At 32.5% G+C, this 25,257-nt stretch overlaps 9 protein-coding genes across 9 annotated transcripts; 7 read left to right on the top strand and 2 right to left on the bottom strand.

Annotated features, from left to right (window-relative positions):
* Positions 1-31: 31 nt before the first annotated feature.
* On the top strand, positions 32-1,245 carry TVAGG3_0319590 (intracellular sterol transport; the record flags this gene model as incomplete). Its single annotated transcript, XM_001325721.1, has 1 exon — positions 724-1,203. The coding sequence occupies one exon, from the start codon at positions 724-726 to the stop codon at positions 1,201-1,203; it is 480 nt and encodes a 159-aa protein (XP_001325756.1).
* A 1,177-nt stretch (positions 1,246-2,422) lies between these two features.
* Positions 2,423-4,957, bottom strand: TVAGG3_0319580 (uncharacterized protein; the record flags this gene model as incomplete). The annotated part of the gene is made up of 1 exon (XM_001325722.1): positions 2,425-4,788. One exon carries the CDS (start codon positions 4,786-4,788, stop codon positions 2,425-2,427), a length of 2,364 nt encoding a protein of 787 aa, XP_001325757.1.
* Positions 4,958-6,633: 1,676 nt separating this feature from the next.
* TVAGG3_0319570 (spectrin binding) lies at positions 6,634-7,923 on the top strand (the record flags this gene model as incomplete). Its single annotated transcript, XM_001325723.1, has 1 exon — positions 6,634-7,923. The coding sequence occupies one exon, from the start codon at positions 6,634-6,636 to the stop codon at positions 7,921-7,923; it is 1,290 nt and encodes a 429-aa protein (XP_001325758.1).
* Positions 7,924-8,195: 272 nt separating this feature from the next.
* TVAGG3_0319560 (beige/BEACH-related family) lies at positions 8,196-15,878 on the top strand (the record flags this gene model as incomplete). The annotated part of the gene is made up of 1 exon (XM_001325724.1): positions 8,196-15,878. The coding sequence occupies one exon, from the start codon at positions 8,196-8,198 to the stop codon at positions 15,876-15,878; it is 7,683 nt and encodes a 2,560-aa protein (XP_001325759.1).
* Positions 15,879-16,377: 499 nt separating this feature from the next.
* Positions 16,378-17,898, top strand: TVAGG3_0319550 (GTPase, IMAP family member-related family; the record flags this gene model as incomplete). Its single annotated transcript, XM_001325725.2, has 1 exon — positions 16,386-17,624. One exon carries the CDS (start codon positions 16,386-16,388, stop codon positions 17,622-17,624), a length of 1,239 nt encoding a protein of 412 aa, XP_001325760.1.
* A 124-nt stretch (positions 17,899-18,022) lies between these two features.
* TVAGG3_0319540 (uncharacterized protein) lies at positions 18,023-19,097 on the bottom strand (the record flags this gene model as incomplete). Its single annotated transcript, XM_001325726.1, has 1 exon — positions 18,023-19,096. The coding sequence occupies one exon, from the start codon at positions 19,094-19,096 to the stop codon at positions 18,023-18,025; it is 1,074 nt and encodes a 357-aa protein (XP_001325761.1).
* Positions 19,098-19,892: 795 nt separating this feature from the next.
* Positions 19,893-20,462, top strand: TVAGG3_0319530 (homeobox-containing family; the record flags this gene model as incomplete). Its single annotated transcript, XM_001325727.1, has 1 exon — positions 19,893-20,462. One exon carries the CDS (start codon positions 19,893-19,895, stop codon positions 20,460-20,462), a length of 570 nt encoding a protein of 189 aa, XP_001325762.1.
* A 618-nt stretch (positions 20,463-21,080) lies between these two features.
* Positions 21,081-22,319, top strand: TVAGG3_0319520 (uncharacterized protein; the record flags this gene model as incomplete). Its single annotated transcript, XM_001325728.2, has 1 exon — positions 21,081-22,241. One exon carries the CDS (start codon positions 21,081-21,083, stop codon positions 22,239-22,241), a length of 1,161 nt encoding a protein of 386 aa, XP_001325763.1.
* Positions 22,320-22,673: 354 nt separating this feature from the next.
* Positions 22,674-24,476, top strand: TVAGG3_0319510 (cyclin-dependent kinase inhibitor 2C-related family; the record flags this gene model as incomplete). The annotated part of the gene is made up of 1 exon (XM_001325729.1): positions 22,674-24,476. One exon carries the CDS (start codon positions 22,674-22,676, stop codon positions 24,474-24,476), a length of 1,803 nt encoding a protein of 600 aa, XP_001325764.1.
* Positions 24,477-25,257: the final 781 nt, after the last annotated feature.

Genomic DNA, 25,257 nt, shown 5'->3' with positions numbered 1-25,257 from the left:
GTCCAGTTGATTTCTCCTTGAGTATTTGAATCTTTCCCCACTGTAGTTAACATAAATACGAATAATCTCGTACTTTTTCAGATTCAAGGCATTTTTCACCGCAATTCACTTTGCAAAAAAACTATCACATTTTAATGCAAAAGTATGATCATTTTGTACCTTGTCTTAATCTGATTATCATATTATTTTTGATAGTCAACGGCCGTTGCTGAAAAAAGTTTTTAAAATAAAAAAAGCTGCCTTAAAAAACCGTTTTTGCTTTACCGTATAATGTAACATATACCATTATTTGGAGCAAGATTTGTTAAAATTTTTTTCGACTTTTTGAAAGCATTTTGAATGTATTTCGTTGTTATACACAAAAAATTTGAGAACCTTAAAGATTATAATCTTTGGTTCTTTTCAAGGATCCAAATGGAGCTCCATGTTAGAGTAGTGGAGGCTCAAGATATCCCGAAAATGGACATATTCGGTAAGGCAGACCCTTACTGTATATTACAGATGTCCAGCTCTTCAAGTTCTATAAAGACTAAAGTTTGTACAAATACATATACACCAGTTTGGAACGAAGAATTCCATTTTACAGTCGTAAATCAATCTACAGATTCGTTGCACATACTTATGAAAGACAGAGATCGAGGAATGGCGGACGATCCTATATCCAAATTACAAATTCCGATATCAACATTGAGCGTTGGCTACGTACTCGATAAGTGGTACAGCATGAATCCTGTAAAAGGAATCAGTAAAGGTGGCCGCCTTCGATTAGTTTTACATCTCGCTCATCATGGAATGACGCCTTTTCAATTCTCACAGGGTGCAGCCATGTCAAACGCAATGATGCAACCTCAGCAAATGGGTAGTCAGCTAATGGGAAATCCTATGGCAGGAGCATTCCCAGGATATAATCAATATCAACAGAACTGGGGCAATCAGCCCATGCATTCGAACCAATATCCACCGCCTCCTGTAAACCAGCAATACGCACCACCGATGAATCAACAATACCCACAATACCCTCCGCCGATGATGGGACAACAGTATCCTCAGTATCCACAACAGCCACCGATGATGGGACAACAGTATCAGCCTTATCAGCAGCCTATGATGGGACAACCATATCCTCAATATCCTCAACAGCCGATGATGGGACAACAATATCAGCCTTATCAGCAGCCTATGATGGGCAGACCTTATATGTAATGTTTTTATTATGTATTAAATATGTTATCTATTATATTCGACGTAATTAACTATTCCTTTTTTTTATAAATAACGAAACAACAGATTTTTTATGATCGATCATATGAATATGACCACGTAATTATTATAGCTTTCATTGTTTGTGTGTAATAAATCTACTTTCGCTTGCTCTTTCTACTGGACAACTTCATATTTTATAACAAATATCTATTTTTATTGATTATTCTTCAAACAGTATAGGTGCATCGTACATGATACAATATTGGTGACAATGCGATGCAACTATCGGCAATTTTTTTCTGTATGATTAATTTTTTTTGATATACTGAAAATTAATACATATGACAATATATGTATTAATACATAGCCGTCAATAAACGAATGTAACTAACAATTTCTGTTGGATAATAGAATAAATAACAAATACTTTTATATATACAAAAAAACAAACAATATAATAATATGGTCATAGATACTGAACAGGATCTAAGGCAATTTTGATCATATAAAACATTGAAAAGCCATAATGTATTACAGCAGCTAACCTTTGTAAAGAGAAAAATGTAATTAGAAGGAATTTGTTCCATAATTGAGGCAAGCCAGCCCCATTAACAATGTATGTAAAAAGAATAACAACATATACTAAGAATAAAAGTACATCAAATATTGTAGTTATGAATAGAATGTAGAAATTCTTAAAAACAGATTCGAAACCACTAATCCTAACTATTCTTCGTGAAGAAATCATGAAAAACCACGCAAAGAATTGGAAAAGAATTGTAACTATTTTTGTCATTGCAATAATAACAGTATCAAATACTGTTTTACATACGGATGGCTCATATATTGTATGAACACCGAAATCTAGACATGAAGTAAAAACTAAAAGCGCTACATAAACAGCAAGTTTTTGCTTCATATTTAAATTTTTAAACGAATAAAAGTGACAGATTTTATTATAAAATTTCGCTCATTCATTGATTATCTAAGGCTATCTCGTTAATATCTTCCATGAATAAATCGATATCTTTGAATTTATCATCAGAAAACTCATCTATATCGATAATTGTTTTATAACATAAAATTAATATACCTAAATTCTAATTTAGAAGAGATATTGAAGCTACCTTCTAGGAATTATTACATGTATTAAAGCAAAAAGCTAAATAGTCATATTAAAATTAGAAAAAATAAAAGTAAATATAAAATAACCATGGATATTTAATTACAATTTTCATAGGTACGATTATAATATTGTATGATTGATCCACTATACCATCCAAAGATAAGTGAACCTACTAATACAGCTAAATTTAGAATTTTGAATAAATATTCCATTGTATTACCGTCAAGGATGATGTCCATGACTTGATACATGGCTTGTATTCTTCTTGCAAGCATGTGCTTGTTGACTGAGAAGATATTTTCTTTTTTGAGGGGAACAAAGTTGTCAAGATCTGCATTGGCAGCATCTATTTCTTCAATTGTGGATAGAATTGATGCTGTGATTGTGTCAAAGTCTTCTGGCAAGTTCTGATAAACAAATGCGTCGATATTCAACATTTCTTTGAGGTTTTCAAGCTTGATCCGATCATTTTCTTCTATTTCAAGCTGTCCACTCGCAGAAACTTTTCCTTCTTTCGCATCTTCTGGTGAAGATAATTTTTCGCTTAAATCTACACTCATTCTACGGTTATCTAGGGCCATTCCTTCATTATCTCCCATATAGAAGTCGGCTCCTTTGAACTCTTCATCGGAAAATTCATCCATATCGTCTTTCTTGTTATCAAGATAATATTCAACTTTTTCTTCCTCTTCTTCGGCATTTTTCTGCTTGTCATTGTTATTTCCTTGCATTCCGCGAGGTTTATTATCCTCATTTTTCATGTTATTCTTAACAGAAACTGGCATGAAAAATTTATCCATTGAAACAGCAGCTCCTGATTGAATTCTGGCATTTCTATCAGCAACTTCTCGTTTTGAGAGCTTTTTAACGATGGTTGGATCAAAATTGTTGATATGAGATTTCTTATGTCTGAAAACAACGACAAGAATAGCAATAATAATGAAAGGAATAGCAAGCGCTAATGCACAAATAACATAGAAGAGCCAAATTGGTATTTTAACACCAAAATGATACATTAATGGAATAATTGTGAAAAGGAAGTTGAAAAAGTACAAAGATATATCGTATATATTATTGAGCTTGAAGATGTAAGGTGTAACAATTAAAAGAACAACAAAGAAAACTAAGAAATAAATCGGAAATCCAAATACGACTTTTGGCTCAAAATGTTTGGCCAAATAAGCAATTATGACGATTATAGCTTTGGCAAAGAAGTCATAAATGCTCCAGAATTCCATGTTGTAACGAAATTCGTCAAAAAGATAAATTCCTGTTGATTTCATTCTGCTTGTAAGAGTATTCCATTTATCTTCAGTGGAATATCCGTATGCTGGTATTAATTTCATCAATTTTGTGTTTTTGTAAATAATATACCACCAAAGAAACGGAATTCCTAGAACAAAGATCACTAAACAATATATCATTGCCGGCAAACATGGATACAGAACATCATTAACAAAATGAAGGTCTTTTTCTTTTAATATTGATGTAAAATTAATTCCGTTGCACGTTGCTGAGCAATACGAGCTATTTACATGTGCTGTTAAGTTACATGGCAAACATTCGAACGTATGAGACACAAACATGTCAAAAGGATCGTCCAAATTTTTAGTTTTATTTGGGAAAGTTCCAACTGGACAAGAAGACTTCGTGACACCGACAGAGTCAGAGGATGATGTAATGATTGGGATGTAGAGCATTGAAAGCAGGAACATCATCAAATAAACTGCCCATCTTCTTGCAAACTTCTTAACTGATAATAAAAACCTGTTTCCGCACAGGAAAAACTTAAGAATTCCAATAATGAAAGTAATAATTGCAAAGACGTATCCAATAAATGGCAAAATTGAACGAACAATAACTGGTACTTTAAAGCCAGGGATCTTTATAACTACACCTAATATCAATGATACTATCAAAATTACAATTGAAGAAACAACATATGCTATTGGTTCCCAAATCTTTGGAACAATAGCACTAATTTCAATGTAACCTGAAAATTCGCGTAGTTCTGAATCGATCTCAAAGAATGATTTGTTGTTTTTGACATCAGGTAAAATTCCTGCAAGAAAATAATTTTTGATATCCTGAACGATCTCTTGTATTGTCATTTTCTTTGGTTTTCTTGTAAATAAGTATATTGTGAATCTTATTATTATGTATAATAATGAAAATGTGAATAATAGGATGTAAAGTGTTGTTGCACTGCCAAAAACAAAAACAGCAATCGAATATGATAGTAAAACTAACGCAATAACATCAACAATATGTAATATTGCAAATAAAAATGGCTTGACAAACCAGACCGTGGCCAAATCAATTGCAAGAGGAACACCGAATGAAATAATAACAAGTATACCTCTTGTATCAAAATTTGGAATGGATGGAAGTAGTTTAATGATGATTGTTAATAGATTAACAACCCATGTAACAATTTTTGAAACATTTTCGGGCATCATTGTTAAATTAAAATCAATGGTAGTGCCAATCTGCTGCCAGAATGTAATTATGGTCTTGACAACCGCAGTGACAGCAAAATATCGCATAATTAATCTTCCAAATTTTGATTTGGGACTGAAAAAGTGATTTATTCAGAGTTTTGAATGCCTCTCAAATTATGAAGTTTATTAAAAAAATCAGTGGTATTATAAATAACATTTTTCTTTTAATGGCAGTTTTGAATAATTATTTCAATTCAAATCATTCGTTAATTCACAAAAGATAAAGTCCTCAGACCTGATGATTTAGACACTAATTAAGGATGTCAATTCGGAAAATTGTTTTCATTTTAGGAGAATATAATTTTCCTTTTGGAAAATTTAAAAAGTGAGACGCGCAGGATTCGAACTTTTTTAAAAGTTGATTTAAATATATTCTAGTGTGGATTCTAAGGATAATATCATATTTAAAATAAGAATATACTAGTTTAGGTGGTATAATTTTTTTCGATAAATTTGAGAGTATGTACGTTTAGGGCATGAAAAGTGTCAATTCGCTCAGCGAAAGCTGAGCTAGCTTCGTTCTCGAAAGAATAGGGAAGGAGTGAAAGAGAGTGATACAGATGTTGACACATTCATATCATTTCAACAAATTTTGATCAAATTGAAATTCAATGAAATTCAATTCACTTCATATCCTTCAGTCAGTACATTGACATCCTTCTACATCACAATGATAACTCGTGCATCAATAGTTCTACAACTAACTCAGAAAAAACAAGATTTTTCCTTCCAGCTTACAGCTTTTAAAAAGTTTCGATGATAAAAATCACTCTACTCTTGTTTATCGATATGTTGTGATAGTAGGTAAACGTATTCTTATCGATATTAATAAAAATATTTTTACGAAAATCTGAACCAATTACAGAGTTATTCATAAAGTTTATGATAACTGTAATTACTTCATCTTTGTTTTATATTTGAATAAACAATTTAATTTAATTTAATTTGCATAATTTTTTTTAGTTGAAAGACAGGAAACTTAGTTGAGTTTGTATTATTTTTATCGTTCAATTCATTGTATATGTGAGTGATCCAGATATTTAAGATATTTAGAAAAAATTTATTAATTTGATTTACAAATTTTAATCAAAATAGCAAAAATCTATTTGATAGCTGTAAGCAAATAATAATTTCTATTTCAACCAAAATCACTTATTTTCATCTAAACGTATAAAATTGTCAATTTTATGAGAATAAATTTAAAATCTCATGAAATATAAAGGAGAGTAATATTTTTCATTTTTTTCTTTCTCTCAAATATTTTCTATTGGGAATTTTCTTGTTATCAAAAAATAATTTTAATATTTGTTTATTTCATTACATACAATAAAATTTTAAAAACTCTATTTCTTCACAAGAAAATTTTTTTCCTTCATATGAAGAAACATTTTGTTCTCCATTTGATGCTGAGTCTAAATCTCGATTTTTGAATTTTCTTCTTTCCAAATTTCTTTTTTCCAAATTAGAAGTTTAATTCAAATTTTCAATAGTTTATATATTTTCTCAAACCGTCTTAGATTTTCTCACTTTTTAGGGATTTTCTCTCAAAATATACAAAAATAGTAATACCAATACATGTGTCTAATATACTTTAAAACCATCGTGATAAAATTCAAAAACGAAGAGTTCTTCTCTCCAAATTTTTTTCAAAATCAAAAAAATGAAATAAACAAATACGTTTGGAAAATTCATTTTTAGCATTTTAGGAATTTTCTCACTTTTCTTCCAAATTGACATCCTTAATATATTGCATTATATGAGCTAAAAGCGGAAAATAAAGACGAATTAAACTCCATTTTCGAAATGATTAAAAACAATTTGATTGATTCAAAGGCAACTTCTCCTGAAAATATTCTCAAACACATTTTAGATACAATTGCATTTAATAATCGCTATTTAAAGTCATATTTGGCTCTAGCGAAACTCATATACGATGAATATCATGTAAAAGATGTCTCGGATGTTGGAATTATTCCTCGGTACTTGTTCTATAAAGAATATAGAATTAATTTAGGTGCTTATGATATTTCCGCAATGATGAATCTAAATTATCTAGATCCTCTTTCAGAAAATACGATTTACAGAGCTATTATGGATAATGACAAAGAAAGATTCATCTCATTCACAGAAAGAGACGGATTTAACAAAGATCAAAATCTTGAAAGCTATCTATATCCAAACTCTAATAAAGGATATTCATTACTTGAATTATGTTGTTATTATGGTGCAGTTGATTGTTTCAAGTTTTTAATCACGAAATATAACCCAGAAATAACAAAAAGATGTCTGGAACTTTCATTTTTGGGAGGAAATCCAGGGATTGTTAATGAATGTTTGAAATATCAAGAACCAGATGAAAAATGCATGGAATACGCAATTCTTTCGCACAACATTGATTTTGTTACATTCTTGATGAATGAATATAATTTAAGGATCAATTTAGATCATTGTGCAAAGTATAATAATCTTGAATCATTATTAGTCCATTTCGATCAAACAAACAATATTTACAATTGTTTTCTTTATTCAACGATATTTGATATTCCATCCCTTTGCATATATTTCGCATCACTTGGCACATATCTCGATGGAAGAAATATTTATGGAGAAACAGCTCTCCATTATGCAGCAAGTCATAATTATATAGAAGTAGCTGAGTTTTTACTTTCACATGGTGCTGATATCAATGCAAAAAATAATTGTGGTGAAACAGCTCTCCATTGTTCAGCAAGCCATAATTATATAGAAATAGCCGAGTTTTTACTTTCACATGGCGCAAATATCAATGCAAAAAATTATAATGGAGAAACGGCTCTTCATATTGCAGCATATTATAATTATACCGAAACCTTGGAACTTTTGATTTCGCATGGTGCAAATATCAATGAAAAAGAAGGTTATGATGGAAAAACTGCTCTTCATCGGGCAGTAATTACAAATAACAAAGAAGCCGTGAAAATTCTTATTTCGCATGGTGCAAATATTAATGAAAAAGATGAATATGCAATGACTGCTCTTCATTATGCGGCAATGTATGGCAATGGAGCTATAGCCATGTTTCTTCGCTCATATGGTGCATCTTTAACTTCTTGATGAAACGAAATTCAGATATATCATAAATATCTAACTTTTTTTTAATGTAAGCAATTAATATATAAAATCAACATAATTTATGTAATTTGTCAGATTGGATTAGCTTTCTAGCTTCTCAATTCCATGTTTTTCATAAAAGAACCAAATTAATAGCCACCCAATTGCGCATCTACATCCTTGATGCAAAACCTATTAAAGAGTTAACCTCTCAACATAAATACCTAATAAAAAATTTATTTATTTTTCAATGAATTGAATTGAAATTAATCGGAATGAGTGTTCTTCGGTATTTCTCGAACTACTTTCCCATTCCTGATAAAAATTTAAGTTTAGCAAAGAGTATATTTGAGATTCCTATTGAGTTACAGGGCAACCAATCGATAGAAAATTTAATTCCTGGTTATCCGCAAGCGCAAAAGCTAGATTCGTTTCAGAAGAAGCTTATTCCGCAGAAGGTTGTTGATACTCTTTGCCTAAAATTTGAAATGCACGCTCCATATATTCACATAATCAAAGAAAAACTTGAAGATCAATCAATATCACCGCAAGAAAAGAAGATTTATGCTGTTTTAGCGGTAAGATCAGCTAGTAGCTTACTATTTACGCAAATAGAAAAGATAGAACCTGAAATTTTTCGAGATTTTATCAAAGCTTTATCATTTGCTTCTGTTTTATATCCACAACCACAGCATATTAATGATCTTTTCTTTGGTGTGTTCGAAAAGTTTTCATTTGCGAGCCAATTATCTCGAATTGTTGAATACGTCGATGTTTTAAAGGATGTTGAACAATTTTACTCAGATACTAAGTCGAATTGCTTACAAGCACATTTAGCTATTACACTCAATCTAATAGATACTCTTTTTGAGAATAATAATCCAAATAATGAAAATTTAATCTCAAATCAATTTTATTTTACCGCAATTATTATTGGAAAGGCAACAAATCCTGACAAAGAATTAATTTCAAAGCTCAGTGTTTCAATAATTAAACTTATTAATCATATCTCTAAAAATCCTGTTTCAATTACATTAAATTGCGCAGTTTTACAATTAATGATATCACTACGAAAGCATATAGTATTTGATTGCACTCCTTACATGAATGTTCTTCGACAAATGTCGCCATTAAATACAATTTTCAATACAACGATAAAAGACGATTATTTCAGACCGGAATCGGCCAAAGATCATAGTTTACAGACCACTTTTGTGGAAAATGATGAAAAAATTCAGATGATTTTAGATGATGACAAAATCTTAAAATTTAAAGACTTATATTCACTAGAAGATGCAAATACCAATCCATTGTTGATCTTTTCCAAAGAAACTGGCCTCCAATTATCAAATTTTGACTTCGAAATCGTTTCTAACATTTTGGAGATCCTTATCAGCTATATTATGGAAGAAGGACTTAATTTTTATGCCATTGCGATCATAATCATCTCACAACTTACTGATTATTCCACTGAAATTGGAGATTATTTTATTAAAAACAGCAAATTCGAAGTTATATTCCCCAAACTACTCTTTAATCCATCAATTAATAGCTTTGATACTCCAAATAGCGCTATTTTGAATTTAAAACAGAATTTATTTCAATTATTAAATTTACTTGGCAAAAACAAAAAAACTTTGCCGCTAATCAGACAGAGCTTCTCAAATATTGTGTCTCTGGTGACTTTTCAGAGCGAATTATTCACGGATTTAATTGCGTTAGCATATGACAACATTCCTCAAGTATTTTCCGTGGAAAACGCAAATGACAAGTTATGGGAATCAATATTTATAGCTTTGGCCATTCAACAACAAAATTATTTTGATAATCTCAAAAATTCAAGATTGTATAGACCACAGCTTATGACAATCGTCTCGAAAATAATCTGTTTACCGAATGCTTACAAGCAAATTGTGAAAGAAAAGTACTGTTGTGAAATTATCGTAAATTTCTTATACGAACCTGCATCAATCCCTTTTACTACGAAAGCAATCTCACAGATGATACATGAAGTTGCGAAAAATCAGTCAATTAAGTCATTTACAAACTTAATAAATTCAATTCATACAATTATTTGGACTTTAATACCAAATATATCGGACAGTAAGTCATTCAACCTATTACTAACGATTGTTGATACGGTAGTTAATGAAATAGGCCAAGATATTACAGAATTATCTGATATGTTCTTAAATACAGAAATTTTATCAGATATTATATCGATAATACTTAACCTAAAGCAAGAAGAGCGTTCTCCCATTGCTCTTAGCCTTGGATTTGACTTGTTACTTAAGATTCAGCAAGTTCGAAATTTTGTTTTCGATGGAATCCCATTCACATCGATAGCCAAGGTTGCGAACAGGGTAGGAGTTGATTCAAGTATCTATAATCGAATAGTTAAAGTAATTTCAGGCGGAGATTGTAATTTTGACAGAATTGCAGTTCCAGAAGCCATTCCTTTGTTAATTATATCAACAAGAGGCTCTAAAGAATACTCCAGTGTACTCCATGATATCCTAAGGTTCTGCGGAAACTCAGTTTGTAATAGATGCGCTTGTTTGGCCGGCCACTTACCAGCAATGATATTTGAACAGTTCGAAGAAGAAGATTTACCAACCATTCTCAAGATTTTTGAGCTGATTGCTACGACAGGATTGAATCATACTGCTTTGATACAATTTTTCAGGCAGTTTTCAAGTGTAAAGGCCAATAAGTTCAATAACAGGGTATTCGAATGCATTGAACACCTCGCGAACATCGTAAAAGGTGCAGAAAAGCCTCAACATTTTTCGATGATTTTATTCTCTTCAGAATTCTCTGGAATCCAAGTTCCAGAGCTACCATCGATAAATACATCCGATGACTTCATGGTTTCCGCCAATATCTTGCTCGATTCTCCAAATTGTGGAAGATTTTTCTTCGATTTCCCAGATAAAGCCAAAACGAGTTACTTAACATGCTTATTTGTTAATAAGACAATTGTTATTAAGTACAAACTCGTAAATGAAGAAGAAAAAATTATTAATTTTAATATCGAGCTTCCTATACAGAAATGGTTTAATCTCAGTGTTCTTTTCAGACATTGGGATGAAAACATCGCTGTATTCATCGAAGACAACGAATCTGAAACGATTCCATTAAAACCATTTCCAAATTTCCCTGATTTCACTCAGAACATGATGTTTAATGTCGACGAGATGTCAGAGAAGTTCTTCTCACTGCAATCGCAAGAAGCAGCCGTTTATACTCGTGGAAATTGGAACATTTCGAGTATGTTGAAACTTCCTGAGAAAATGAACATGCAGACAATAGCGAACTGGGCGACCGAGCACCAGAATGACATGAAGAACATGAAAAGGTTTGGAAGCAAACACTTTTTCTTCGATCCTTCAAATATTGCCACGAAAAATCAAATTTACTCAGGAACTCCTATCAGATTCTTCTCCAATTTCCTCAAGGTATTCGAAGCCTCTCATTCCATTAACTTTATCATCTCTCTTTTCGGACAATTAGATTTTCAATGTCCAAATTTAGACGAAAGAAGGAAATTCTTTGAAAATCTATTGACCATTGTTACTAATCTCATCAAGAAATCCGATATAGTATGTGCGCAAATGCTTAATTGCCACATGTACTCTGTTTTAGCTCATTTTTTGTATAATTCTTCCAAATCTCATCTGACAGTTACGATTTGGAAGTTCTTTATGGAACAACTAACATATATAAAGCTCCAACCACTGCGAGAAATGCTTCTAAAATGCATAATTTTCAATGCAGATATTTGGAGATTTGCTCCTTTGGAAGTAAAGTCCTGTGTTGTGTCTGATTGGTCTGATCTTGTCGAAAAGAGTGCGGATGACTACAGAGAATTCATTTCCTTCGGTTATATGTTGACAATTTTTTCAACTCTCATTCCTACGTTCGAAAACTTAGAAATAATCATAAAGAACGAGAGAGCAGTGACCAATAAAGAGCCAGAAGACGTTCTTGGCCAGCTGGCGTTCTTCAGATCGAAAATTCTCAATATCTTGAAGAAATTACTTCAAAAACCATGCACAGTCGAAGAGTCAGACTACGTATACTACTCAATATGGAAGTGTCCGTCGGTAGAACAGATCATGCAGTTCCTAGAACTCGGACAATTCGCTATTAAACAGAGTTGGTTCAAAATTGACATGTTTCCGTTCGGAGAGACATGGATAAGACTATTGGCCCATCCGATAGACGCAGTACGATCAAAATTAATCTCAATTTTCGCATCAGCACCTTCACAGATGCCAATGGACCCAGAAATAGTAAAGAAAGCATCGTTTATGATTGCTACAAATCCTATAAACGAGAAAGAAGTAATTGATGACTCCGAAAAGTGTTTTCTCGTAAATTGTTGTAGAATCGCGATAGGAATCACAGAAAGAACATCGCTAGAAGAGATGATCCATAAGGATGAGCTCATTATCACGAAAATACTGTTTATAAAGCTTGCAGCTGCAGCAATGATCGTAAGTCCTCAAAGAATTTGCGAACTTTTCATTGATTTCCTTGAGAAATTATTCCAAAATGATAAAAACCTCGCAAATTTCGATCTCACGCAGTTCCATTTCCTTTCTGGCATCTTATTACACTCGGCAATTTCAAAACGACTGAATTCGATTCCTATTGTAGCAAAAATTGTTGCCAATGATCCATTAGCACTTCAAGTCTGTATAGACGCATTATCAAACATCTCCTACAAGTGCCATATTGACATTGACATCGTTTCTGCTGAATTAGTTGACAAAGTATTAGATATCGTAATGTCAAAGCCTCCGTCGCAGGAATTATGTATTGCTGCAGGTACTCTGTCATTAATAATCATGTTCCATACCCAAAAATACCAAAATTACCAGTTAAAGTCCATCATGGAAAATTGTCCGTTTAAAATTTCCCTCGAGGAAGTAAAACCGTTTTCGACCAACTTGCCTGGTATCGTCGAAATCATGCAAGATTACGTCAAAAACAAAGACGCGATACCTTCCAAGGTGTTTTCCAAGAGATTGGACAGTCAAGGTAGATGGATTGATCGTAAACTGGCCGTCAAAACCGTCAAATACATGTCAAGTTTGTCAGAAAAATATCCACATACATTAGATCAGCAAATCTTTGTTTTATTATCATTATTCTTCACTCCAGATTCAAAAATTGATGACTACAAAGAATTGATACCCATTCTGAAAGACGAAATATCAAGAGCAGACGTGAATGACGAAATGCTGATGTTTGTTGGATATTTCATCGTAAGAATTCCATTCAATTCTTACTTGAAACCGATTTACGACGAAGTTGAGAAGAAATTCGGCCAAAACTGGAGCGATATAAAGATCTACATGAACGGATACCATGCGTTCAATAACTATTGCGACCAACCACCTTCAGAGATGAATATCATTGATGAAATATTGATTGCATTATTCAAAGAACTCATTGAAAAATCCGCCATTCCCTCTCAAAAAGAAATTGAAGGGTTTATTAATGAATTTGACGATAACACAAATAAACCATTACAAACCATCTTTGAAACAAGTTCCAGACAATGGAGAACACTTTGGGCATCGATTTCTCATGAAAGATCTCCTTTCTTCAAACAAAAGAAATTGGCAATGCATATACATTACAAGAGATTTGCAATGTACGACAAAATGATGTGTCCAAGTCTTTTGAAGAGGAATTCTAGGTTCGATCCTCATATCGAGGCTTCTTTGAGAAGAGATCAATCGAAATCTTTCATGATCAGATCAGATTCTGACACTTTTTACAATTTACCACCAGATACAATGAAAATTCCTATTGTTGAAGAAAAGTCTTACATATGGAAAGTCCCTTGCGATATGATACAAGTTGACAAGATAAAGCATGGAACATTTACTGTAAACGTAAACGGATACACTTTTTCGTCAGAAAACTCAAGAACAATCGAAATAAAACATGACGAAATACACAGAATAATTCCGAAATACGTTTTACAAAGACAAACCGCTTTTGAAGTTTACACAACCGCCAGACGATCATATCTATTCAATTTTAGTCAGATAGACAATAACCACAACAAAATATTAAATTATTTGAAGAGTATTCCTATGAACAATGAAGCGATTGTCCACATGAATTCTCCTCAAAATGAAATAGAAAAATTTACTACGAAGTGGCAAAATTACGAAATTTCCACTTTCGAATATCTGATGTGGCTAAATGAGTTTTCTGGTAGATCTATAAATAATATAGAGTGCTACCCAGTCTTTCCGTGGATTATTGATAAATATGACATTGATTCTTTGGATTTCAATGATCCCTCAATTTTCAGAGACCTCTCAAAACCTATCGGCGCGTTAGGAATTGAGAGACTTAAGAAACTGAAGTTTATGAGCGAGAACTCCATTTCCGCCGAGAAATTCTTGTACCACAACATGTATTCTTGCTCCGTAAACGTGCTACATTATTTAATAAGGTTAGAACCGTTTACAACCGCTCACATTCAACTACAAGATGGAAAATTCGATCATCCGACGAGAATTTTCTATTCCATTCCGGAGAGTTACGAAAACGTGAAAAGTTCTAACAACAATTTCAGAGAATTGACTCCAGAATTCTTCTTCTGCCCTGAATTCCTCAAAAACATCGACGGTTTTGACATTGGCTGTCAGAACGGCGATGTAATTTTGCCAAAATGGGCAAAAACGCCAGAGGAATTCATTTATCTGCACAAGAAAGCTTTGGAAAGCGATTTTGTGTCAGAACACATAAATGATTGGATTGACTTGATTTGGGGTTATAAGCAAAACGGTTTGCCAGCGTCAGAAAGTGACAATACCTTTGATCCACATTTGTATCAAGATGTCTGGCAGAAATTCCCAAGCGAAGATGACAAACTGATGATAGAACAGATGCTGCATCACGTAGGGTCAATTCCAAGAAAATTATTCGACCAACCGCATAAAAAGAGAATTCCTAGAAATTTCGGAAATTCCGAGAAACCGTTTTGCCATGTAAAGATGTCGGAAAATCCGATCATTGCTGTCAAATTGGTCGGAGAAAATGCAAATGACAAAATTCTGTTGTTTACATTGTCAAATAACGGTTTAGTTCATTTATGTCGTGTTACTAACAATAACCAGAGTATTTCACAGATTTCGAAAGAAGTCTATGACGAAATCAATGTCGTAGCGACCGGCGACAAAGAGCAGATTTATTTTGCTTTCTCCACGGCGAATTCGAGTGATTTGATTTGCGTGAAATCGAATTGCAGCATTGTCAAAAGCAAATCAACGAAACACGTCGAGAGCATCTTTTCTCTCTGCATCCATGGCTCGAAAGTTATCACTGGAGGTGGAGATTCCATTTTAGTCGAATGGGATTTCAACGAAAAGGGAGAACTCCAGGATAATTTATCGATCATGGCTCACGCGGATTGTATCAAGTGCTGCTCTTGCCAAAGTGGTTTCGGTGTTGTCGTCAGCTGCAGTTTGGATGGATTGCTCGTCGTGAGCTTTCTTTCCAATTTCTCGTTCATCAGATCAATTGATTTGGGTCTTCCGCCTGAACAGATTCCGACAATCGTAAGAATAACAAGCGGAATGGGTCTCATTGTTGTCTGCGCTTCACACGCACAGAAAGCTGTGGACGGATCCACTTTGATTGTTTATACATTGAATGGATGCAAAGTTGCTCAAAAGACAATGCAGAACAGGATATCTTATATCTGCACTGCAACAAATTACTGTGATATTGACTATGTTTTGTGTGTTGTCAAAGAAAAATTAGTTGTTTTGTACGAAGCATTTAATATGAAAGAGATTGGAGTTGTTTTTAGATCTGATGAGAAAATAACTCACATAGGTTACCACAGACAAACAGATACAGTGACAATTGGTGATGTCAAAGGAAATCTGTTTTGGGGATATTTGTTTAGAAATAATCATGTTTGAATAAAATAATTGTTTGTTTTTTTATAAACTGTGAATCAAAATACCTACCTATCAATTTTTGAATGGTTTATCTTCATGATTTAGTTAAATAACTACGATAAGGCGCCTCTTTTAAGTGTTTAAATAAAAGTTTTTGAAGAGATGTGTTTCATTGTAAAAAAATCCGGAGGATGGATGAATTTATTGAAATTAAGGCCATTGAATTTCTTCATTCTCTTTTTTTGATTTACATTTTTTTTTGAATTTTTTTCCGAATTGTGATTTTATCATTTGTGATATTTTAATATAAAAATCATTTATATTTAAAATTTGGGGGATATTATCATGAAATGATTTGCTTTTCCCATTTTGGAAAATTTCAAAAGTGAAATGAGACTCAAATAAAAACCATCCTAAATAAAAATAATCAAATATTTATAGAGAATTCAAATTAAATAATAATTATGGTGATAAAAATTGAATAGTTTCAATTTCCTTTTTAAAATTTTGACAGTTCATTTTTTAAACATGGATGTTGAAAACAATGTTTGTGTAATGTTCATTGGTGATACAGGATCAGGAAAGAGTTCACTTGGAAACCTGTACTTAAAGGACACTATATTCGACACCAGTCAAAAGCCTTGTGCATGCACTCTTGTTCCTAAACAGCAAACAAAGCTCGTAAATGGCATGGAGAGGATTGTCATTGATACAGAAGGCTTCGATGATGGTGATCATATCACAGAAGAGCAGATTCAAAGACTTGCCCAATATCTAAAAAGCTTCCCTATTGGAATCAACGCAATCGGAATTGTCATACAGGCCCAACTACTGAGACTCACAAAAGGTGTAAAGGACGTCGTCAAGTTCATATATGATGCCTTTGGAGATGTGATCCTCTCTCATCTCTGTGTATTTTGGACATTTTGTTCGAAAGAATTTCCAGATAGAGACATTAAGGAGAAGGAATATAAGCCAATGCTTGAAAAGTATTTGCAATCAATTTCTGGAGCCAAAACAGTTCCAAACATTCCATTCTATTATGTAAATACTCAAACCCCTGATGTGGAGTTTTGTGTTCAAAGCATGACTCTGTTCCATGGTTGGGCAGTCAGCCGCCAGAAATTCAGTTCCTCCGAAATCAAAGATGCAACTTTCGGATACTCTACGGAAGAAGAAAAAGAGGAAAGAGTCAAGGTTGATACTTTTACAGAAGGTAAAATCACCTATGAAAAGTATATCGACCGTGCAAGACTCAAGATTATCCCTAATGGTAATAAGAATGATTTCCACTACACAGACTGGGAAACAGTCAAAGAGTACAATGAAAAGATTGAAGAGGTTACAGAAGAAACTCAAAACAACGTCTTGTCTGGATACGTAAATGAGAATGGAAACAAATACGAAATCAGACACGACTTAGTTAGAGAGGTCAAATTCAACTTTAAGACCAATGAGAGGAAAGAAGGTAACTGGTCAATCAAAAACGAAAACAAAATCCTAGTTGGAGAGACAAAGACGCACGAAGAATTAACAGAGAAATCTTGGATTGAAATTACTGAAGGAGGATACAATCAGATTGCAGCATCATTCAAACGAATCGTCAAGATTAACCCAGATGGTGATGCAAGTTTCGGAGAATATGAAGAAATCCCAGGAACAAGAAGGGTTCATTTTGTCAAAAATGAGCCTGTTGTAATCAAGAAAAAATCCGGAGGATTGCTGAATTCATTGATCGGATATGCCGTTGGAAAATTCTTATTATAAACATTAAATAAAAACATTATCCTCGTAAACTTAGATTTTAATGGAAAGCGTCTATTTTGAGTGTATCACCATTAGTAATTTAAAATCTGAGTTCATTGGTGATTTGGTTAAATTACTAATGGAAAGCGTCTATTTTGAGTGTTTAAATAAAAGTTTTTGAAGAGATGTAGAATATTTTGTTAAGGTAGCTTACTTATAATAATACATGAGGAATTTGCAGTTCAACTCTTTTTATATATTCAAATAAATATCATAACATGCAGTTAATCCTGAGGTAATTCGGAATGAAGCAAATTATCAATGTGAAATTCACTGGAATTCATTTTGGAGTTAAGATCTAGATAAAAATGTTAGGAAATAGCAAAAATACAAACAAATTTTAATATAAAAAAATAAAATTATTTTTTTCCAGCTTTCCAGAAATCTTTGACTTCTCTTGGAGAGTTCGGAATCCTTATCGAAGGAGTCTTTGGCCATATGTATTTCAAGCTCTTCAGAGGGTCAATTGGGAACTTTGACTCTGAGTAAGGTCTTGGAGGAAGAACTTCTGGTCTGGATGCCTGGAGAGAAAATGTCTCCTTAGGAGGAAGTAAAACCTTGGATCTAGACCTTTTCGGTTGAATTCTCTCAAGCATTTGTTTCTGTTCTTTAGAAAGGGAGTCCAAGAAGGCAACACGTTCATTTTTGGGTGGAACATAATTTCTAGATAACTGGTGACTCATACTTAAGTTTCCGATTGCTTTTTCTTTTAATTTATCTAATTGAGGAACAGCAAGATCTGAGTAATCTCTTCCTTCGTCAGCTTTAACAAAATGTTTGCGTCCAACTTGTTTTCCGAACTCTATTCCTTTAGGAGGCTGAGCTGGCTCCATATAAAAGTCAGCTTTGGTATTTAAGCTTGTTTTGAACATATCATCATTTCTTGATGGCTGGTCTTCAAATTTATATGTATATTTTGGTGGGAAAATCTTTGCTTTATCGATATCATTTAACGGTTCGGCGACAGGATGGGTAAATTTGGTGGTATCAAAGGTTCTCAAGCCTAATGAGAATGAATTAAGTATGTTTTGCGTGGTTTTTCCTTCTTTAACGTTTTCTTTTGGTATTTCTCTAATTTTTGAACCAATGATTGATTTTTTAACAGCATTAAAGTTAGGTTTGTACGAGGCAGGTTCTGGCTCTGCACTTTCTGGTACTTTAAATGCTGGTTTATAGGAAGTAATTTTATGATTAAATTCTGGTGGAGCTTCTGGAGATTCAAGAGCATTGGCTTTGATATTGTAATCTAGCATTTTGCCAAATTTAGATAATGGTTTGATTTTAACATTGTAATTTTGCTCCAGAGCTGATTTTGGAGGTGGAGAAGAACTTTTTGGATCAATATCAAGCGGAACCATGGAAATTAAATCCATTCTCTCCCATGTTTTTTGTTGTGTTTGTGTTTGATATTGTTCAGTACGAGTTTTCTTCATCTATGAGATTTTTGCCCGTTATTTTGCAAAACAATCAGTAATTAATGAAATAGATGTGCCTTGTTGAGCACTTATATAATACCCTAGAATGAGCTTCCAATTCATATGTTTTTCGTTGTAAAATGACCAATTCGAAAACCTAAGTTCATTCGATGTTCATACAGCCCATTAATATCCTAAGAATATTCCTAGCTTGCAATGGCTTATTCAGATACAACATCTGGTACTATCTTTTCCTTAGTAATATTCATTACTCAATATTTTTTTCTTGATGGGTTGATTAATTTCCCGCAATTGTTCATATCCAAACGTACTCTAACTATAAAGGACTATATTTATGCATTTATCCTTCATATTTCAGAGTTTTAAATGAGATTATTTTTTAGCAAACATGATGGAGTGGTACAAACTCTAAATAAGTATGTATATCTCATACTGTCTATTATTTTGTAGTTTATTTTGATTGGCATTTAACGATATTTGAATTTATTTGCATTTTCTGATGGTTCAGATGGAATTTTCTAATTTCTATGATCACGAAGCTGATTTATAATGAACACTAGAGTTTAGGCAAAATTGCTCAAATCACATTCAAAAAATTCAATAAAAATTTGATGACTGTGAATTCGATAGCAATTCAAAAACAAAAATTTTTTAAGTATTTTATAAGAGAATTTTAAAACTATCATTATGAGCCGCTATCAAAAATTTCAATTGGTTATGAATTTTTCGAGTTTCTATCAATTTGTTTTCAGAGGAAATATCACACGTTTATTAAATCATTTTAACAGAATAGATGTTAGAAGACTTGTTCTTGCTAGAGAGCATTCCACAGGGACTGTATTCGTCCAATGATATGATATTCAACGCAGGAAATGGAATCAACCATGAATTAGAGAGCACATCCATGGATTTAGATGATCTACACTATTTACATTTGTCAAGCCCTATGATAGATCGATTCTATACTGTAAATTTAGATCAAAATGAATTAACAAATGATTTACAGAATACATTTGAAGAAAACAGTGATATAGCAAACATGAAATTAAGTAATGAAAATACTAACTCATTACAGGGCAAGCAAAGGAATAAGAAGCTTAAAAGAGGAAAGAACTTGCCCTCAGAATTAAAAAACCTCTTAAAGGTTTGGATTTATCAGAATTGGATGAATCCTTATCCAAGCAAAGACATGAAGGAACGTATAGCAGACAAATATGGAGTATCTCAAAAGCAGCTATCAACATATCTGGTAAACGCGAGGATGAGATTACTCCAAGACATTGAGTTTCAGCATAAACACTGCATTGGAAGAGTCAAAAACTCCCAACAACAAAAATGTGCTATTCCGAATCTCCTAAATTAACTAATTAAAAACATATTACTGTAATTTGTTATGAATAAACTTCAAAAATCATTGATTTAAGAATTATCCTCTTTACAATGCTTAGAGATAATGCATTTTCATCTCGGAAGCTTACTTTTATTATTAGTTTATATACGATGTTATTGGATCTAGAGAATATGTAAGAAGTTGCCTCAAAATGATACTCGAAATTAAAGAATTGTAGCAATGTGTTTAAAGTTCATCAGCAAATGATAGCGATATCTATACGATTTACTAGATCAAATGAAGAATATTGTGAAATGGCCTTGATTTTTCAGCGTATACAATTTCTGGTTATGTTAGTGAGGTCATTTTTTTAAAATAGACTCATAATTAGCTTCGATAACTATGATGGTATTGTAATTTCCAATTCAATATTGAGAGAAGAAAAACCGTTTATTTGAATATTTACCAAATGAATGTAATACGTTTATTAGATAGCATATAGTTCAATCGTTACATGAAAATTATTCAATAAGAAAAAATTCACACGCCGAAATTGAAAATACTTTTTATTCGTAATTAAATTTGATCAATGTATCAAATTATGTATTTTCTTGTGAAAATATTTTGTGAGAATTTGGACACTATATTGAAATGAGTAAGAAACCCTATGATGACTACTGTTTTGCAATGATAAAGGACCTTAAATCAAAAAAAGAACTCTGCGAAAGCGTTGCTGAGACTCTTGATATTCTAACTCAGATTTTAATGGAATTTAACGGATCAAGAAGTTTAAATGGCGCTATAGATAGCTCAGATACGCATAAATCTTCCGAAATTCAACAAGTCCATGACTGGATACAAGTAAACATTATTCAAGGTACAGCTTTTAAACTTATCGTAAAAGAATACGAAACTAACGCAAAAGTCCCCTTAATAAAACTGCAAAACGACATCGGAGTTGTAATTGACAATGCAGAAGAAGGCATTGAGCAGGCAAACTTGCGACTAGATCTTACAGAAAGCGAATATAAAAACTTATACGATGAATATATCGAAACATGCCATATGATAGAAAATGAAACAGATATATCTAAAGTTGAAGAGCTTAAGGTTAAGTGTTCCGAATTGGAGCAGAGATGTATTGATTTTACTCTTTTATTAGGAAAAGCGAGAAGACAATACTGTTTCGAAATAGAGGCCCTATTTGAACCCTACGAGACCATACTGGATCAGTATAGTGATGTTATGCAAAACCTTTTGGATAAATTGCCAATAATTAATAAGGTATTCACAGATCATTTCAAGTCACATCCAATTAAATCTGACATGCTATCTCAAATATTCCTTTCCGGACCACTTCCGGCGACTAAATGTCCTTCAAAACTTTCAAGGTTGCAATTTATTACTCCTGCTGCCGAAATAGAGTTTAACATATTCGATTATATACAGCCAAATGTTGTTTATGACATTTCTTTGACTCAAGCTGTTTACGAACTTACAGAAAATTATCATGATCCAAACCAGGCTTGGACAGTCAGAAAAGGTGATTATGTTAATTGTATAGATAAGAAAGGCAATATGTATCATGTAGAACATGTTGGTTCTGGTTTGAGAGGCCAAATTCCGAAAAATATACTTGTTAAATCAAAGTATAAGAGGACCATTAAGAAATTGAATAGCAATTACGAAGAAAAGGGCGTAAAGTATCAAGCTGGATTCTGTATGTGCATTTGTAAAGAAAATAAGGATAATTATACCTGTGTAACGCCATCGCAAACCTTTGTTCATATACCAAAGAAACTACTTGCTTAAATTAGGGTGATTATACCTATGCAACAGCTAAAATATTATGTTTTGTATTTTTATCTCGGAAATTAAACATTAAGTTTTAATATTAATATAATATATCAGCTTACATTAAGTTCATTTACAGGACTCTTGATATTTGTGTTCAAAACTGTATTTGAATGATAATCTGATTGTTGACTTCGTTCCTTATCTGTGGCACTGGTTGATATATTGAAACCCAAATGAGGAACAAAGACTTGGAAAATTGTTTAAAATTTTGTTCATTTTGTATACTAGAAAAAAAAATAGTCGCCAAGAAAATTTTCCCTCGATTTTTGAAAAAGTCAGCGCGAAAAATTTGATTCTTTTGATCTTCAAAATTATTGGAATCGAATTTTGTAAAATTCGATTCCAAAAATTTTGAATTGAAAAAAGAATTTTTTTTTCAAATTTTTGATGGCGTCTCATTACAATGAATTGATGAGCACCTATAAAAATTATTGCAATGCATTCGATTCATTATATCAGCTCAAAACAAAAGATGAAAACGAAATAGCTGCAATTTATAAAAATCTCAAAGTTCATCTCATCGATTCAAACAAATATCCTCCAAATCATATTATATCCGATATATCATTCATTTCAAAGTATAAAAACCTGTGCATGAAGTCGTTTTTAGCTATTGCTAAACAAATCTTTGATGAATATCACCCAAATACGTTTGTTAACATTTATTATGCTTTTGATTATCTCTTTTATAAAGAATATGGAATAGTTCTTCAAGAAAGTAACAAAAGAAAATTCAAGGAATGCGAAACTAAAAATTATTCATCAGACATTCATGAAGCAAATACAATATACAGGGCAATTATGGATGATGACAAAGAATTATTCATCTCACTCATCGAAAGATGTGAATTTGATAAAAAACAAAAACTAAAGAACGATTTATATCCACCTAATAAAGATGGTTATTCATATCTTGAATTGTGCTGTTACTATGGATCTGTTGATTGTTTTAAGTTCTTAATCACAAAATTTCACTCAAAAATAACACAACAATGCCTTCATCTCTCATTTTTAGGCGGAAATCAAGAGATCTTAAGCGAATGCTTAAAATGTCAACGGCCAACAAAAGAATGCATGAGATATGCAATTGCTTCACATAACATTGATTTTGTTTCATTTTTGAACAATGAATACGATATTAAAATCGATGTAGACTATTGCAGGTTGTTTAATAATCTTCATGCACTTTTGGTTTATTTAGATCAAACTAATGATATTGATACATGCTTTGTTGTTTCACCTATTTTCCATCTTTTATCCCTTTGCAAATATTTTATTTCTCATGGTGCTAAAATCGATGCAAAATATTCCATTAAAAGCACTCCACTTCATTTGGCAGTATTATCTAATAGTAAAGAAATAGTTGAATTTCTTATTTCGCATGGTGCTAACATCAAAGCTAAAGATGGACAAGATGATACTCCACTTCATTATGCTGCCTTATTGGACTGCAAAGAAGCAGCAGAAGTTCTTATTTCGCATGGTGCTGATATCGATGCAAAAAATGATTTTTCTGAAACTCCACTTCATTATGCAGCTGGAAAGAACAGTAAAGAAATAGCAGAAGTTCTTTTAGTGCATGGTGCAAATATCAATGCTGGCAAGATTTTGGGAGAAACTCCACTTCATGTTGCAGCTGAAAATAACAGTGTAGAAGCAATAAAGGTTCTTATATCGCATGGTGGAAATGTCAATATAAGAAATGGAATAAAAGGGATTCCACTCCATTGTGCATCTAAAAGTAACAATAAAGAAATGGTTGAATTTCTTATTTCACGTGACGCAAATATCAATGCTGGAAATGGAATAGGAGATACTCCACTTCATGTTGTAGTTAAAGACAACAATAAAGAAATGGCTGAATTTCTTATTTCACATGGTGCAAATATCAATGCTGGAAATGATTATCCACGAACACCACTCTATGAAGCATCTCTAATGAATAATAAAGAAATGGTTGAATTTCTTATTTCACATGGCGCAAATATCAATGCTACAGGTGCATTAGGAAATACTCCACTTCATGCTGTAGTTGAAGACAACAATAAAGAAATGGCTGAATTTCTTATTTCACATGGTGCAAATATCAATGCTACAAATAATTATCACGAAACACCACTCTATTTTGCATCTCAAAAGAATAATAAAGAAATGATTAAATTTCTTATTTCGCATGGAGCTAAACAATGATGATGCAATAGTTTGATGGTGATTATTAAATCATTTGAATAAAGATTATTCTTTATAACAAATTTGTTATTACAAATTTACTAACTGCTATTATATTGGTGTAAACTCTTCCAGAAATTTGGATTAATATCGGACACTCAGAAGCTTTTACCGTGGTCCAGCTATTGTGGAATCCTGTCGACGTCATAACGGAGTACTTCCACGTGGGGACCAATAGATTCTCCGTGAGTACAAACTTGAAGACCCAGTTCTTGATGACAGGCGTGCAACAAAGTGCTTCGTCTGGCTTGTCTGCCAGTGGGAATTCATTCACACTATGAACTGCTGGAATACTATTTTCACTTTTTTGCGTCTTGTTCATAGTGATTTTGTTTTAAAACATATAGATGATCATTGAGTGAAAATATCCAATGATCAGACTCTAGTGAACCATAGGTAAATGATAAATATTTGCTGATATTAAATATTTTTCATATGTTTTCCCTGAATTCTGAAAGAATTTGAAAATGAAATTCGGAAATTCTGCGGAAAAGAGGTGTTTAAGACACAAAAATAAGTTGATTTTGTATATTTAGCTGTAATACTTTATAAAGGCCTTGAGTTAGAATTTTTATGAAATTATCGCACAGTAGTAGTAGTATAGGATGGGTTTTGTGACTTTTTTTGTAAACGTAAGAATTCATACAATATTGAACGATTTTGTATCATTATTTTTAACATTAATTTTAAACATAATTTATTTTTTATTCTTACATAAATGACCCAACAAGTAAAACCAGAT

Source organism: Trichomonas vaginalis, chromosome V (genome assembly GCF_026262505.1).
Source record: "Trichomonas vaginalis G3 chromosome V, whole genome shotgun sequence".
In the NCBI taxonomy this organism is placed as follows: domain Eukaryota; phylum Parabasalia; order Trichomonadida; family Trichomonadidae; genus Trichomonas; species Trichomonas vaginalis.
Note: the sequence above shows the minus strand (reverse complement) of the source record. Positions and strands in the feature narration are given on the sequence as shown.